Source organism: Lytechinus variegatus, chromosome 6 (assembly GCF_018143015.1).
Source record: "Lytechinus variegatus isolate NC3 chromosome 6, Lvar_3.0, whole genome shotgun sequence".
Taxonomy (NCBI): Eukaryota; Metazoa; Echinodermata; class Echinoidea; order Temnopleuroida; family Toxopneustidae; genus Lytechinus; species Lytechinus variegatus.
The window spans coordinates 23,140,963-23,157,097 of NC_054745.1; the positions used below are offsets into that span (position 1 = coordinate 23,140,963).

At 35.7% G+C, this 16,135-nt stretch overlaps 1 protein-coding gene across 2 annotated transcripts; it reads right to left on the minus strand.

Moving 5' to 3' along the window:
- Window positions 1-881: 881 nt before the first annotated feature.
- LOC121417237 (pre-mRNA-splicing factor CWC22 homolog) lies at window positions 882-15,304 on the minus strand. 2 transcript variants are annotated; one of them, XM_041610868.1, is made up of 7 exons: window positions 15,185-15,304; window positions 13,617-13,674; window positions 12,497-12,600; window positions 9,328-9,416; window positions 7,298-7,398; window positions 5,107-5,241; window positions 882-3,836 (listed from the first exon to the last, which is right to left on the minus strand). In XM_041610868.1, the coding sequence occupies exons 1-7, from the start codon at window positions 15,224-15,226 to the stop codon at window positions 2,896-2,898; spliced, it is 1,470 nt and encodes a 489-aa protein (XP_041466802.1). In that variant the 5' UTR covers window positions 15,227-15,304; the 3' UTR covers window positions 882-2,895. The 2 variants fall into 2 exon arrangements, with proteins under 2 accessions (XP_041466802.1, XP_041466801.1); XM_041610867.1 differs by having other exon boundaries at window positions 882-3,834; window positions 5,099-5,241.
- Window positions 15,305-16,135: the final 831 nt, after the last annotated feature.

Here is a 16,135-nt window from a genome sequence, read left to right on the forward strand (position 1 = left end):
TTTGATCAAACTTTCTTTAAAATGATTTCAACATCATATCTATTTTTTATGTAGGCCTATTTTATTGTTTTCTAAATTTCTTATGTATTTCCTATGTTTTTTTATTTTTCAATGGAAACTGTCAGGGACGTTTTAAATCATAAACAAGTTGAAATTAATTAATTATAATCGGTAAAAGGAAAAATAATGATACATTTATGAATTTTGGCTAAAAATACTATTTGCATTGAATTTGTACACATTTTGGTCTCAAAAGTTGCGCGAGACTTGAAAGTAGAAAGTGAGCAAGCGAAATTTTGCATGGTGGATTTATTGCAAAAAAAAATTAAAGGGGGGGCTGATTTCCCAGCATAGGTACCTTTTGGTCTAATTTGGGCTTTACCCACTTATATTCACTTGGTCTGATCTATACAATTAGATGAACAGTATGCAGACAAAATTTTCACTTGAAAAAAACTAAAAATAATAACCAGGGTCATGTATGATGTGACCTGGGGGTGCTTCACAAAGATTTAAGTGTGACTTAGAGCCGCAATTAAATTACGAGTTGTGTACGGTGTGAAAGGCTCGACTGCATTGGTCAAATTGTGTCATGAGGACGCGCACTAATGCATGTCTGTCAATAAGATCGCACGTTGCATATCATGTACGCGCCGGCATTTAAAAGCGACTTAAGTCATACTTAAATCTTTGTGAAACACCCCCCTAGACATTCAACTAAAACAGAAAAGTGCATTAGACCAAACGTCGATCAGGCAAAATGCAAATTAGACCAAATTGAGTAGACCAAATGGGGAACTGGACTATCTGGAAAGTAGACCAACTGCTTGAAGGCAAAGTGAATACAAATGATAAGATGTAGGCATTGGGAACCTAAGTGAGGAAGTAGCTTTCAGATTTTATTAATTTCAGTTTTACATTAATAACAAAATAATGTATAAAATTGACATGTCACAACAAGGTGTCAATTGAGACAACCACTACGAGTTAGGCCTGGCCTGGGTACTGTTTTATAAGGACTTGTTATAATAAATGCTCAATTTCTTTAAACCAGCGTGCTATCAGCCAATCAGATTATAATAATAATAATCTGGTTTTATACAGCGCTTAATACATCGGAACAAAGTCTCTAATCACTTTACAGATATATTATTGAATTGAATTCTATTAATGTTAATTTTACTGTTATAAAGTAGAATTGTAAGAGCAGTTACTTTCATTTATTTAGTTATCTTCTCTTTAAGGATATATATAGCTTAGAATGATAAAGAACATTCCAGGAAGTCTTTGTAAAACCTTTTGTTATGCAAGCCTCTGGCCTATTTAAAGGCCAACGATTTTTATTATTTTTGGACAGACTGCCAAACAATAGACTGCTACACAATAGATTCCTCAGGCAGTGGAAAAGAACAATAGGATTAGCTATGTTGTTAACATATTCATTTCACTGAGGTCATTCAAGAATGTTTTAGACTTTGACTGCTCCTGAAAGAAGGAGAATATTCTTTTTGTAGACAATACTACAAGCCTCTAGAATAGTGAATACTAGAACCTTCCATAATAGTGAATAATTTGTATGTAAGCAAGGACATCATCATATTATATCAGATCAGAGCTAAGAGTTTCACGCCAGACTTTATGTCAGAGCAGACTTTATTTCCACATGGAATATTTATCTTGTTTGGAATTATTTACCTGCCATCAATGAACGGTTTGCAGTTACTCTGAGGAATTCTCAGTTCTCGAAATCATCAACCTGTTTAATGAATGCTTTGCAACCCATGGATTGCTGAAATTGACTGTTAATCATCAACAATATCATCTTCACGGACATTTCAACTCGATACAATGACTCTAATTATTCATTGTGCTTCAACATCAGTTTCATCATCGTCATCATTGTGAACTTTAATTTACGGAATCTTTGCCAACCAACTTGGATCTTGTCTGGTTTATATACTGGACTATTGTAACTGTGAACTATAATCAACACTGCAGGATAAGTAAGATCGTTATCATTTATTTATATTTCTTAATGTACAATTATTTCCTGTAATAAAAAAAGGGAAATCACATTTTAAACTAAATTTGTTGCAGTATCGTAACCTTAGCTTTAAACTGTTATTGTTTACTAATTATAACAAGTTTATAGAAACGAAAGCTGGAGGTGTTTCGCAAAGATTTAAGTTTGACTTAAAGTGGCAGTAGTGCGCTTTCTCTTGGCATGGTCAAGCGCTTTATACTGTACGCAATTACTCATTTAAGTGCAACTCTTGAGTCATACTTAAATCTTTGTGAAACACCCCCAAGGACAGTCAACACAAAGCGTGAGAGGTACTATTTACGGTTTTGACATCTTTTTGGATACACCCTAACACTAATGCAACCTGTTCTCATGATAAACTTATTGGGAAAAAAGTTGGGCGAAGCCCTCCAAGGGACAGCCAATATGTTTTTATATGGTATAGTTATATACCCCCAAGACGATGCCTAAAAAAATCATATATATCTATTCCTTTATAGCAGACTTGTACAATTTGAGTAATAATAATGATGATAATGCCTTATTTAACCCAGTGTAGCACTTCCCACCCTTTAATACCAATTCACCTCACCTGGGTTGAGTGCAGCACAATGCGGGTAAACTTCTTGCTGAATGCAAGGTGCCATGGTTAGCAATCGAACCCACGTCCCTCAGGTCGAAAGAAGAGAGTCATATAAACTACTCTACCCCGACATCCCTACAAACGCACTTACTTATCCTCTTGATCCCTCCTTCATGGGATCTTCCATTTTTACATTCTTTCTATCATTTCCTTGCCTGGCTCTTTCATTCCTGCATTGTTTGTAGTCTGTATCTTCCCTGTCTTTCTCACACGTTCCCTTCCTTTTCCCTCACGCGGAATTGTCATTCGTTCTTTTATCACTACGTTCTCTGCTTCTTCTCTTCTGTCTATGCTGGTTTCTACTCGACTCATTATCCCTTCCATCTTTCCGCCGATCGTCACCTGTCTCTCCTCCCCTAGAATAATAATCAACACTATTCAAACGTGTTCTTTCCTTCTGGCTTTCAAAAGGCCTTTCGTGTCGGTCGTTCCTTCTCTCGCTTGCATGAATTTTATGTGCATGTGTCCTTTCCTCCGTGTGATGATGGCGCATCTTATCTTTATCACTGCTTCCATGGTTTTGTCTCTTCTCTCTATCCCTTCTCTCTGTTGATGATTCCTTCATTCTACTAGCACTATATCCTTTCTTACCATCCTTACTCCTTGATCGTTTCTTGCCTTTCTCATACATGTAGTGCTCACTTTCACCACTGTCACCCTCCGATGAATCTCTACCCCTTTTGCTTTTCTTTCTTTTTTTCGTCCTTTTCTGATTCCTACGTTGATCTTCACTGCTCTCATTGTCAGAGCTACTACTGTCAGATGACTTATATGTTTCTCTTTTCTTTTTCTTGTCAGCTCTCTTCCTTTTCCGATTCCGTTCTTCTTTACCGCTTTCTCCATCAGTGCTTTCACTTGATGTGTCTCTCTGTTTTTTCTTCATTTTCTTTCTATCTTTCTTTCTCTTCCGATTCCTACGTTCTTCCTCACTACTCTCATCAGAGCTGGTACTGTCCGTTGATGTCTTCCTCGTATTCTCCCCTTTCTTTCTATCTTTCTTCCTCTTGTGATTCCTACGCTCTTCTTCATTGCTCTCCTCTTCATTACTAGAATGGTCCGAGGATGAGAGCTCCTTGCGTGTCCTCTTTTTCGCTCTCTTCCCCTTTTCTTCACGATGCCTTGGAGCTTTGTACTTGGTATCGCTTGGAGAGGAACCCCTCCTGTTTTTCTGTCGAATAAAGAATAGATTACAAAGGCAATTTTGTTTTGTCTTTGGTCCATTGTTGTAGTCTTTTGATTTTTCCTCTTTTCTTTATGTCAAACTGGCAAGGAAATATCTGCGGAGTACTTCATAGAGCATCTTCTCAGAGATTTTAACTGAACAATCTCCGACGAACCAATCAGATGCAAGGATTTCAATAGCTTGAAACAAATAGTTTAAAATCCTCATTTGCATCATGGAATGCTCCTTGTCAGTGGAGATCACTGAGAAAACATGCTCTCTAACAATTAAATAATAATAATAATTGTGATATATTATTGAGCGCATACACCGTCCAGAGACGCTCATGGTGCTAGCCCAGCAACAGTTCCTTTGGATATACCAAAATATAACAAATATAAACAAATATAAAAAGAGATCTTAACAAATACAACCGAGTACATAATTTCAAAAAGAACAGTTTTGCTTCACCCACCGGAATTCCTAGCTAGATCCTGGTGCCCTCCTACCTGCTGCTCCATTCACCAACAATTTAAGGGGCAAGCCTGGTCAGATAAGAACTCACAGGAGCTATAAGGGCACCATCCCCCATAGGAAGCCAGTCAGACCAGTGAGTGATGACAAAACAAGATTTAGAGTGTACTTTACACGTATACAAAACTTATTTCTACTTTAATAAATGTTTTTGCAATTTCTGGAGAGTAGTGTAAAAATTTTCAAAATAATACAAAAAAAAAACAACCTCATACAGTACCTCAATGGTGCACTTATATGAGTCAATGATAGATACAAGATTTTGTAGAAATGTTCACTTACTGTACAATAAAAATCACAGAAGTAGATTAAACTAAAATTTTTCAACTAAAAGTTTCTTCAATGATACGCTGATATTCTGATAATCTAAGCTAGAAACTTAGACCACACTTTTATGGAATACTGGGTGTCATACACTTCTATCTGTATGGCAACGATTCATAAAAGTAAATTGCCCAATTAGGGGCGAAAATATTTCATTTTTACCCCCCCCCCACCACCAAAAAAAAATGCCTTCATTCTTGAATTGTTCTGATGCGTATGGCATTATGGACTTATGCTGGTTATAATAAGAAAAACAGGTGAAAGTCTGAAAGATGTTTGAATGAAATATCAAATTGGCAATCTGATTTATATCAAAGTAGAGTGCGGCAAACATTAGGGACTACTCTACCACTTGCAGTTTACTTTGTTAAATGACAATGATCACTTTATTCCTTTCTGAATATCAAATTACCTTTTTCTTTTTCTTGTGCTTGTGGCCCTTTTCCTTGGAGTTGGGCATATCTTGATGGTGTTTTAGCATACCCATGTCGATATCTGGTATAAGGTCATAAGTCTTCTCACCAGGAGTGTAGAAACAATCTTGGGTAAGATGGCCTGTAGTAGATAATGACGCATACATTCATAAATCCGAAGCTTCGTTATTCCGAAGGTTCGTTATGCCAATGGTTCGTACTTCCAAAGGTTCGTAAGTCCGAAAATGAAATGAGTTTCGTAATGCCGACGGTTTGTTAGTCCGAAAACAAAGCGAGGTTCGTAATTCTGAAGGTTCGTTAATCCGAAAACGAAATGAGGTTCGTGATTCCGAAAGTTCTTTAGTCCAAAAACGTAATGATTAATGAACCTTATTTTGTTTTCGGACTAACATTCCTTCGGAACAACAAATCTTATTTCGTTTTCGGACTAACGAACCTTCGGAACATCGAACCTTATTTCGTTTTCGGATTAACGAAACTTCGGAATAATGCCACAAATGTTCGGATTAACGAGCCCTTTTACGTTTTCGGATTAAAAAACATCGAGGTAAAGGCAATTTACATGATTCAGAATTACGAAGTGTAACTGATAATGAAAGATGGTTGGTTTCTTTATATGACTGTAAATTTATCATTTATTTATACTCGCTTTTATTAGGCAAGATGAACCAGTGGCCTTGCACAGGGTTGGGCTCAATTACAAGATAAATTGATCAATGACGTAAGTAATTACACCTTTGGGGGGGGGGGAAATTGCAATTATAATTGAAATTTTGAAAAGAAAGAAATTGTAAATTGTAATTGAAAAAAATGTAATTGATTTCAATTACTGTCAATTACTTTAAATAACATTCGATTTCTTTACAATAAACTTAATTCATTTATGATTCAAGTTCATGACCTTTTTCATGTCAACTGCTTCAGCATCAACGAGAGTAACAAGCAGAAACTGTGCTCTTTAACCTAAACCTTCATCTTTACAGTATCTCTGTAAGTTGAAATATTTGGTACTATGTACAGAATAAAAACTGGTTTTATTTATGACTTTTCTAGAAAGTAATTAAAATTGTAACTGACAAAAGTAATTGTAAATTTTGAAGAAAAAAATGCAATTTATTGAAAAGTAATTTTAATTGAACATTCCTTCAATTGCATAGTTGTTGAAAGTAATTGAGTCCTCAACTAAATCTTCCCAGGTTAGAATCTGTACTAAAGACCCACTTGATTCAATTCTCTACTCTATCCAATCATCCAGCAATAATTGAATAAACAAGTAGTGAATGCAAGTACCTATCCTAATTGGCCCGAATTCACAAAGGTGGTTTTTAAAACCATCGGTCGAACCCAAGATTTATGCAGATTTCCTGGAAAAAAAAATTACGTTATTTACAGCTTCTATCAAATAATATCCAATGCTGATCCACGTTTTTGTCAGTGCGCAAGATTGACGCCTGTTGCCATGGTTATTTATATATCCATGCTATTTTATTTGAGTCCACTGTTTTGTTTGTTTTGAATTCATGAGTCCACTCTTCAAACAGTGGATTCACAAATGAAAAACCGGATATGTACTTAACCATGGCAAAAGGTGTCAATTTCGCAGTGACAAAAGCACGCATCAGCATTGGAATTTTTTAATAAACGCCGTAGCGCAATTTGTACAGGAAATCTGCATAAACCATGGGTTCAACTGGTGGTTTAGAAACCACTATTGTGAATTAGGGCCACTGACTTTCTCTTATAGAACTGTAGGTAAATTAAATTTATTCACTTTATATTTCATAGTTATCTAAAAATCTCTAAATAAGACTAGCTCTTCATAACACACAGATAATGCAAAACAACGCAAAGTTTGCAGCTCCTTCTAAGGTGAGAAAATGAGTTGTTGAAAGGAAAAAAATATCCTCAATTTCTTCCTAGTGTATGGTAAACAAAACCTTTTTTTTTAAATGGAAGTCATTTGTCTATCGTGGATTGCGCTTCGCCTTCCTGCACAAAGGCTATTAGTGCGTACTTTTCACTACACGAAATGGCCCTTGCGCGGGAGGGCGACGTGCAGTGCGCACTAACGGCTTTTGTGCTGGAAGGTGACGATTTACTATATTAACATTATTCTCTCCCTGTGGAACATTCCTTCACATGTCTGCAGAGCAATGCTGAGGGACACTCAGACTTACCTACAGTTCCACATTTCTTGCAAGTAGTATTGAGGACAGCTCCCAGCTCTATCTTTGGTTTTGGTACATAGCCTCCCTTCTTTCTCCTTTGCTCTTCTTGCCTGGTACATGTATAAGAAAAAAAGTTTTATAGAAGAAATAAAACAAATAATGCACATATAAGTGTGAAAATGGTCCACACTCAGGGGCATTAACATGATTTATTTTCAGTTGGTCTAATGCCATTTCATCCAATTACCAACTCGTCTATTATCATTTGGTCTACCATCTATTTGCCCACTATGCACATGAGGTCTAATTGCCATTTCGCGCACTCACCATTTCTCCTAATAACCAGTTGGTCCAATAGCTATTTAGTCTATACCATTTGGTCTAATGGAACGAAGTGTTCATTGGGCGAAATGAATGAAAATGAAATGGACAATGAAGAACTGGTTATGAAACAAACTGGTGATTAGAAGAAATTATGCTTGGACCAAATGGTTGTTAGATGAAATGTTGAGTGCACGGGATGGCATTAGACTAAATGAAGGTACACCATGTGATGAATCCACGAAAAAAAATAGCAGTCAAGGATAACAACTAGACAGGTGGCGCTAGAGCGACTTTTTTATAAACATTCTAGATCAAATTTCAAGAAATGTTCTCTTTTTCATTCGATAACAGGACAAATCTACCCCAAACAAAAATTGATTTGAATAAAAAGAGAAAAATCAACAAGCAAAACACTAAAAATTTCATCAAAACTTTGATGTAAAACATTAAAGTTTAATACGACATCTTAAAGTTTCACTTAATTTCACAAATCAATTAAATGCACATCCTGGTCGGTATACAAATGAGGGGAGTGATGACACCACCCACTCACTATTTTGGGGTATTCTATTTTATGAAATACTTCAATTTTCTCCTCATTGTCTTGTGAAAAAAATAACATTCCTCCCTGATCATATGGAATTATGATTGTGCTTCAGTCAAGTTGGTTTAATAACTAATATTGTCAAATCTGTAAATAATGAAACAATACAAAATCAAACAGGAGTGAGGGACATCTATACTCTGCCTCTCGTATGAGTTGTACATACAACTGTTTTGTGCAAAATCAGTGAAATTTTAAAAGGTCTTATTCAAACTTTCATCTTTTTTCACATTCTTAGCGTAATGCTTCTTTGATTTCTCAAATGATTCAAATCAATGTTTTATCTTGGGTGGAGAGTAGACCTTTAACCCTATCTAGGCCGAGGTATTTTGGGAGTTCCTATGGCGGGGGGGGGGGGGGGGGGGGCGTTGACCGCACGATCGCGCCGAAAATTGGCACGCGGGTTGCCTGGGACATAATCTACAAGATAGTAATTTATTTCATGTGAATCGCTATGAAGTGATTATGCTAATTTATGCATAATTAGTATGCAAAATCACACTTTTCCCTCTAACTCCCTAAATAAAGCTCCAAATGTACTAATTTTTGGTATAGAAACTCTTTGTGGTGTCCTTAGCAAGTGTACATGAAAAAAATTGTGATATCAAATCATTTTCTTATGTATTATATTGTTTTTTGCAATTTCTTATGTATTTCTTTGTTTTTTGACCTTTTGTTTTTCATTCTTTTTTCAATGAAATTTGTTGGGGACTCTTCTGTGATCATAAAAAGCATAAAGTGAATACTTTTAGACTAGAAAAACTAAAAATAATCATACATTTATGAATTTTGGTTGAAAACACAATTTCCCCAGACTTTGTACACGAAATCACATTTTTGAGCAATTTTCGGTCTGACATGCACTTACAGAATGTTGCCTAATTTTGGAACCACGTACCCGTGTGACGCAAAATTGGTCTCAAAAGTTGCGTAAGCCTTGAAAGTAAAAAGTCAGCGAGCGGCGCGGTCAAAAAATTTTGCATGGCGAAAATATAGCGCGATTAGGCCCCTCCCCGGCCTAGATAGGGTTAACTGACGTTTTTTTCTTGAAATCAATTCATACAGAAATTTCCCTTTCAAAAAGGGGAAGATGAAGAGAAAGTTTACATACTTGGTTTGGACCATGTTTGGATCCAAATCCTGGCCATTATCCTGGTTCACAACTTTCATAGACAGTGAGATCTTTTTCTCCTCATCTTCCTGAAAAAAAATATCATAAAAATAATAATAGTCAATCCTTGTATAGTGCATAGCCAGGGGCGAAATCTTTCCCAAAAGGTAGGGGGGACAAGGGGCTGGAAAATATAAAAAAATTAAAAAAAGGTTATCACCCCAAATTTCTGGTCATTTCGACAAAAATAAATTTGAGATTTCCATTTTGAATGAAAAATTTCTTACCATCATAAATGACCAAAAATAGTAGGGGGACATTTGATATTGTGTCCCCCCTACTATTTTGAGTATCCCCCTGGGATTTGCGCCCATGCGCAGAGCACATTATGAAGAAAGTCCCTATGCACTTCCAAAGGACTTGGATATCATTACCCTGGCTGTAGCTCAAGCAGCTTTTACGCGCTCTGCATTTCAAGGAATAAATTCCTGCCAGGTACCCATTCACCTCACCCGGGTTGAGGGCAGCACAACGTGGATTAATTTTTTGCTGAAGGAAACTTGGCAATTGCTGGAATTTGAATCCACAACCCTCTGTTTCAAAGTTCGGAGACTAATCCACAGGGCCACAATGCTCCACATAATAATAATAATAAACAGCATTTAGTATGCTCTCTGTAATAAAACTATATATCATAGCATTTAGAAACATTGAATATCAAAATACATATTTTTCATTGCCTATACAAATGAATTGACTACTTGGAAAAGAGGTATGTTTTTAGAGATTCTGAAACTGATTTGTGATGTTTAATGATAATAAAACAGGGGGTGTTGTTCCATTCTTTAGATGAAATAACAGTAAAGGTGCGATCACTTGATTTTGTATGGGTCTTTGGACTTACAACTTATTACTTTATAAATATGGCGCTTTTTCATAAGGCCTAAATCACTTACAATGAAATAATTATAAGAAATTATACAATGATATTTTGAAGTTGACACAGCAAAAGTTCTATCACCGGCTCATGTACGAGCTACTGAAGAGGGTCAACAGCCGACCTAAGTTCTCTTGTTGGAGCCTGTTTATTCAGTGTTCTGTAGACATGGAGGAATAATTTGAGCATAATTCTCGGTCTCAAAGGAAGCCAGTGAAGTGAATTAAATAGTGGCTGGGAGGATGATCTCGAGAAACCTTTCATTACTCAATATACCATACGAGTAAAAAAAAAAAATTGACACCTCAAAAATCCCCAATTTAAGGAAAAAATAAGTGATGAACACATAATTATTATGTATATGGCCTGAAAGAATATCTTTTCTAAAATACTTTGATATCTTTGTGGTACTTAAAGCCTAGATAATCAGGATTTTTTTTTATTGTGATGTAAAATTTGTTTTGTGCCAATTTGTGCCAAACTAAAGCATGGCTGCAAAAGTCTGCAATGAATGAATCCAGATCAGATGCCAATGGTGTTTCAATGCAACCCTTGTAGAATTATGACATCATTGACATCTGGATTCATTAATTGCAGTTATGCATAACTGAAAAGCAAGAAAAATACCCCATAAAATTGCTATCAAATTATTTGAGAGAAGATACATGTGTCCTTTGCAGCTATATATAATGATCAGGTGTTTATGACATATATATTTTTTTTTCCACACACAATATAACAAATTAAAGGACAAGTCCACCCCAATAAAAAGTTGGTTTGAACAAAAGGAGAAAAATCAAACAAACACAACACTGAAAATTTCATCAAAATCGGTTGTAAAACAAGAAAGTTATGACATTTTACATTTTTGCTTAATTTCACAAAATATATGCACATCCTGGTCATTATGCAAATGAGCAGACAGATGACGTCACCCACTCACTATTTCTTTTGTATTTTATTATATAAAACATGGAAAATTCTCATTTTCTCCTTATCGTCATGGGGAACAAACTTATATTCCTCCCTGAACATGTGCAATTACATAATTTATAAAGTTTGTGGTTAAATCAAGTTGGTCCCAATTGTCAGATCTGTAAAAGTTGAAATATTGTATAATTCAAACAATAAAAAACAAAAGAAATAAATGAGTGATATCATCGACTCTCTCATTTGCACATCAATGAGTTGTGCATATAACTGTTTTGTGAAAAATAAGCAAAACTTAAAAATGTTGTAACTTTCTTATTTTACATCCAATTTTGATGAAATTTTTAGTGTTGTTTGTTTGATTTTTCTCTATCCATTCAAATCAACAATTTTCTGGGGTGGACTTGACCTTTCTACAGTGATCAGTTTCACCCTGGAAGGGTAGGGGCGCCATGCCGCCACCTATGATTTTTTGGTTTATTTCTGATTCATCTACATGTACATGTAATGGGCAATTGCCAACTCGTCTACTTTCGTCAGTTCGTTCATTATCCACAGCGTCTAATTGCCAATTCGTCCACTCACCATTTCGTCTATTGGTCCAAAAGCCATTTAGTCCATATACCATTTGATCTAATCGGACCAAGTGTTAATTGTGCAGAATGAATGAAAATGAAATGGAATTTTGACCAAACGGTTATGAGAGGAAATGGTCAAAGACGAAATGGTGATTAGACGAAGCAATGATTGGACCAAATGTTTGTAGAAGAAATGATGGACGGAATGGCATTAGACTACGAAAGTAGAACATACGGTAAGTGGACAAGTTGGCAGTAAAGGAATTGGCAATTTACTGTTAATTGCCCTAAATAAAATTAGAAAATAGAGAAAACAAACCAGCCACCCCTAACCAACAAGTCACCACTTAACAGTGAAGGATCTCAATAAATATCCATGTGGTATTCAAACAGCAAAAAATAAAGCTTAGTACCTACATTGTAATAAATAGGAGGGAGGGGGGTCGGGTGTCCGGACACTTAATATTTTTGAAGCCTTCTTTTTTTGTCTTTGGATAACACGAAAAGTATAAATTCAGTAATTGTAATCATCTTCTATTTTGTTCTCTATAATATTTCCTCACATTTTTGTACTAAACATTGATGAAACTTCCCTTAGAAGAAATGACTTTCGAATAATGATCATCCGAACATACAACCTATCTGGACACACAACAACTGGGTATACATGTATGTACTTCCTCTTAATAATGTGAACCCCCCCCTCACCCTTGAATGCACCTACCCCAAGTGATATAACCTTTGACCAGACGGCATCTCCGACAGAGAGAACCTCAGCTACATCCTCCACACGCTTGGTCCGTGAAATCTGACTCTTGTGAACTAGACCTGATTTGGGTGGGGGTGTGGAGTGAATGGAGGGAGGGGAAGCAGAGATTACAGTTAAAGATAAATTCCAGTTTTGGTAACGATCTCAAAATGACTTTTCACAGAATCTAATATACATGTAATGACCACCCAAGTGTCTGTTTGTATGAATAAGAAATATGCCTAAGGTTTCTGGAAGAAATTGTGTAATTGCTGAGAAATACATGTAAGCAAAATAAGCGTGGATTCGGTCACTTCCTTCAGGTCTTTATTCCAGCAATAATAATAATACACTGTCCCACATGTGCCTATCTGTGTTGGCAATCTTCAGTGTGATCATATTTCCGCTTAGATTTTATGATTTCACAAAGTTCAGTTTATGTAACTGTACCAGATCTAGATCCACGATGATACAGTCATACTTAACCTTGGTTTTCCAGACTTTCTCACGAAATTAGTGTTTTACTGCAACTACTATCATTTAGCTTTAAAGATAAACTCTGGTACTGGTAACACCAGAAAATAAAATGTTCACAGAACTGAACATATTGCACAGAATAATAATAACTCTGCCAAAACAATGTGTCAGGAAAATATCATTGCAGGGCAATGAGCAAATTTAATGAAGATCAGAAAAAATGGAAATGGTTAATGGCCATTATGTACATTAATTTACAGCATGGTTCATTTGTTTTAGGGCTAACAATTCATCAACTAACACCTTCTGTTGCAAGAAACTGATCAGAAAATCAAAAGCATAACTCCTATTTATTGTAAAACCTACATGCACATTTGACTTGCGTTTGATTGCAACCCATTGTACAATCAACTTGAAAAAAAGATAGGGGGAAAAAAAAGAAATATAAAATATATTTTCATGCCCCCCCCCCCGAAACAGATTTTAAAAAAAGGTAAATCCATAATTATAAGATTGATTGTAAATGTGAGATCTACATTTGAATGATTTCATTTTGAATCAAGAAACATGACCATTCCTTTAAAAAATATAAATAAACACTGAAATTAAAGGAACTCACCATTTTTCTTGAATCCATCTAATTTCACAAAGGCACCATAAGGTTGAATTGACGCAACCTACATACATTAACATGTATTAGGAGTAAAAGAAATATAAAAAGGTACCGGTATTAGAATTAGGTATAATCATAGAAAAGTTAAGTACATTGTCGCCGTACAATGGAGCGATTTTTTGCAATATTTCAGTGATCAATATGGGCAAGCAAAATATTACAGGAATTTTAAGTCACTAAGCCTGCAGCATTGTCTGCTTTAGATATAGTCTCAATGTTATCTAGGCATGTTCATTTAAGTCTATACTAGGTAAGTGTAGCCAAGGCACTAACACTATTTTACACACAATTAAATTGATGCAAAGCATTATGCGAAGTTGGCAAAGTGTCAAGTCTTTTTATTGTATAGAATTTGGTGGACCGTTTGTTGACGAACGAACAAAGGCTCGCACTGCTGCCCAGTGCTGGTTTCATTCAAGGCACATAGAAATTTTCTTCTTATTAAACATAATTTGTCATCGCTTTGAATGACTAAAAAAAGTGTTATCATAAATAATCTAAAAGTATGTTTTGAAGTAGACCAAAAGCTTCAGTCTCTGTTGTATTGGTTGTTCTGCTACCTCCGTTGGCTCCACTCACCAATTACAGAGACCCAAGTTTTAACTCAATATGTACAGGGACTCAATGGCAATATTTTTTTATGTAGGCCTACTATTAATGGAGAATAAAACTTTTGGAACAAAAAAGCTTGTCAAGAAATAGAAAATCAAAGAAACAGATCAATGAAAGTTTCAGAAAAATCTGACAAATAATGAGAGTTATGAGCATTTGAATATTGCTATCATTAATGCTATGTATGGAGATCCTCACATTGCAATGCTACATTAGATTTAGAACTAATACAATAGAAGTGTGATGTCACAGGTTGTGAACTCTCCCAATAATATACATGTCATGATATATTTCACTTAAACTGCCTATTTTTTATCACATATTTATCAGAAGTCATGTCTTCTTTCTATAGCTAGGGCATTAAATACAGATTTTCAAAATACATCATCATGGATAATTGTGTCACCATAAGAAAAAGCTAAAAGTAAAAGAGACATTTTGAGGTGATGTATTTTATCAAAAAAGCCAAAGGCCCTTTGCTAAAGTAAAACGGGAAAGAATGATGTTCACATGCACATATCTCTGAATTTCATTTTTTCGTAAATTTAATGTAATTTATTTCTTATAATGTGACAATTTGTTTTATGTACTACAATAACTACAAAAAACGATCAGAAAATCGGGTTTCCGTCTAATTTTGGTCTAGGCTATAGTACCGGTAGGCCTATACACGGACAGTCCCGAGAAGCGGGCATGAGCTCCCTGGGCCTGGGTTAGCTATGCCCCGTCCCGGTCCCCGCAACCGTCAGGGTCTGCTGACAGTGCTGTACCGTACCGTACAGTTACGGCAACGGAAGCGCAGCGGGTCACGGTCAATCGTCAATGATTTACAACCTATCTTTGCAAGAGAAAACGGTGATGATGACTTTTATTTTACAAATAAAACATAAATAATCACTTACTTCTCCTCTGTAAATCTTATATAAGGTTGGAAATTCTTCCATTTCGTTTGATCCAGTTAAATGAATTTTAAAAATCCTTGAATCAGTTGTGGAGCGTCGGTGATATGGTATCCTCACACATAAAATAAGAAATGCAAAACATAGAGCTAGAGCACAGCTAGCCCCGGCCCCCCATAACCATAACCATGGCAGAGGCGTCGATCCGGGGGGGGGGGGGGGGGGAAGGTTGGCAGGGGCGATCGCCTCACCAATGAAAATATTGGGGGGGGGGGCAAACATATCGCTTTGTCCCCCAATAATTTTGCATGTGCAAAATAAGATTGTATGTAAGACAGAAATCAACAATTAAGCGAGATTGAGATACAAAACTTGTTCTTTATTTAAAATCGTGATCAAAATCTCCGTATTTTCAGATTGGAATATAAAATTTTTCAGCTTGCGCTTCATGCTCGCATTATTTCCATAGCAAAAACCCATACTTTTCATGATTATATAGGCTAATAGAACTTGTTTCGTTTTCAGTTCTAAACCTTCGATTTGCAATAATCTTTTGTTGGATATCTTGTTCTTTATCAAAAACGTCCGTTTAACTCAAGTTTTTCAGATCAAAATATCAAAATTTTCAGCTCGCACTTCTATTGTTGTTTTAGATACTGATCTTAACCAATGGCACCAAACATGCTAGAATATCAAGCTATCAGGTCAGAATATAAAGAAATTTTAGAAAGACATAGAAAAGCGGAACAACCAACAAAATAGAGACTGAAGCTTTTGGTCTAGATCTATCCTAAAGCAACATAGCTACTGCAGCAAATTTGAACTACCGGTATCCATAGATATTATAATGACAGGATTTTTAACAGTTTAGAACGTTCAAAAATTCATGATTTTAATTCAAACTAGCTAAATTAATTTTGAATGTTCAATAGGAATAAAAAAAAAATATATGTA

Coding starts and splice junctions, on each gene's coding strand:
- LOC121417237 (XM_041610867.1), bottom strand. CDS start 15,226: ATGGAAGAATTTCCAACCTTATATAAGATTTACAGAGGAGAA. Junction 13,675..15,184: donor ATAAGATTTACAGAGGAGAA/GTAAGTGATTAT, acceptor TAATGTATGTAG/GTTGCGTCAATTCAACCTTA. Junction 7,399..9,327: donor CCAAACATGGTCCAAACCAA/GTATGTAAACTT, acceptor TACATGTACCAG/GCAAGAAGAGCAAAGGAGAA.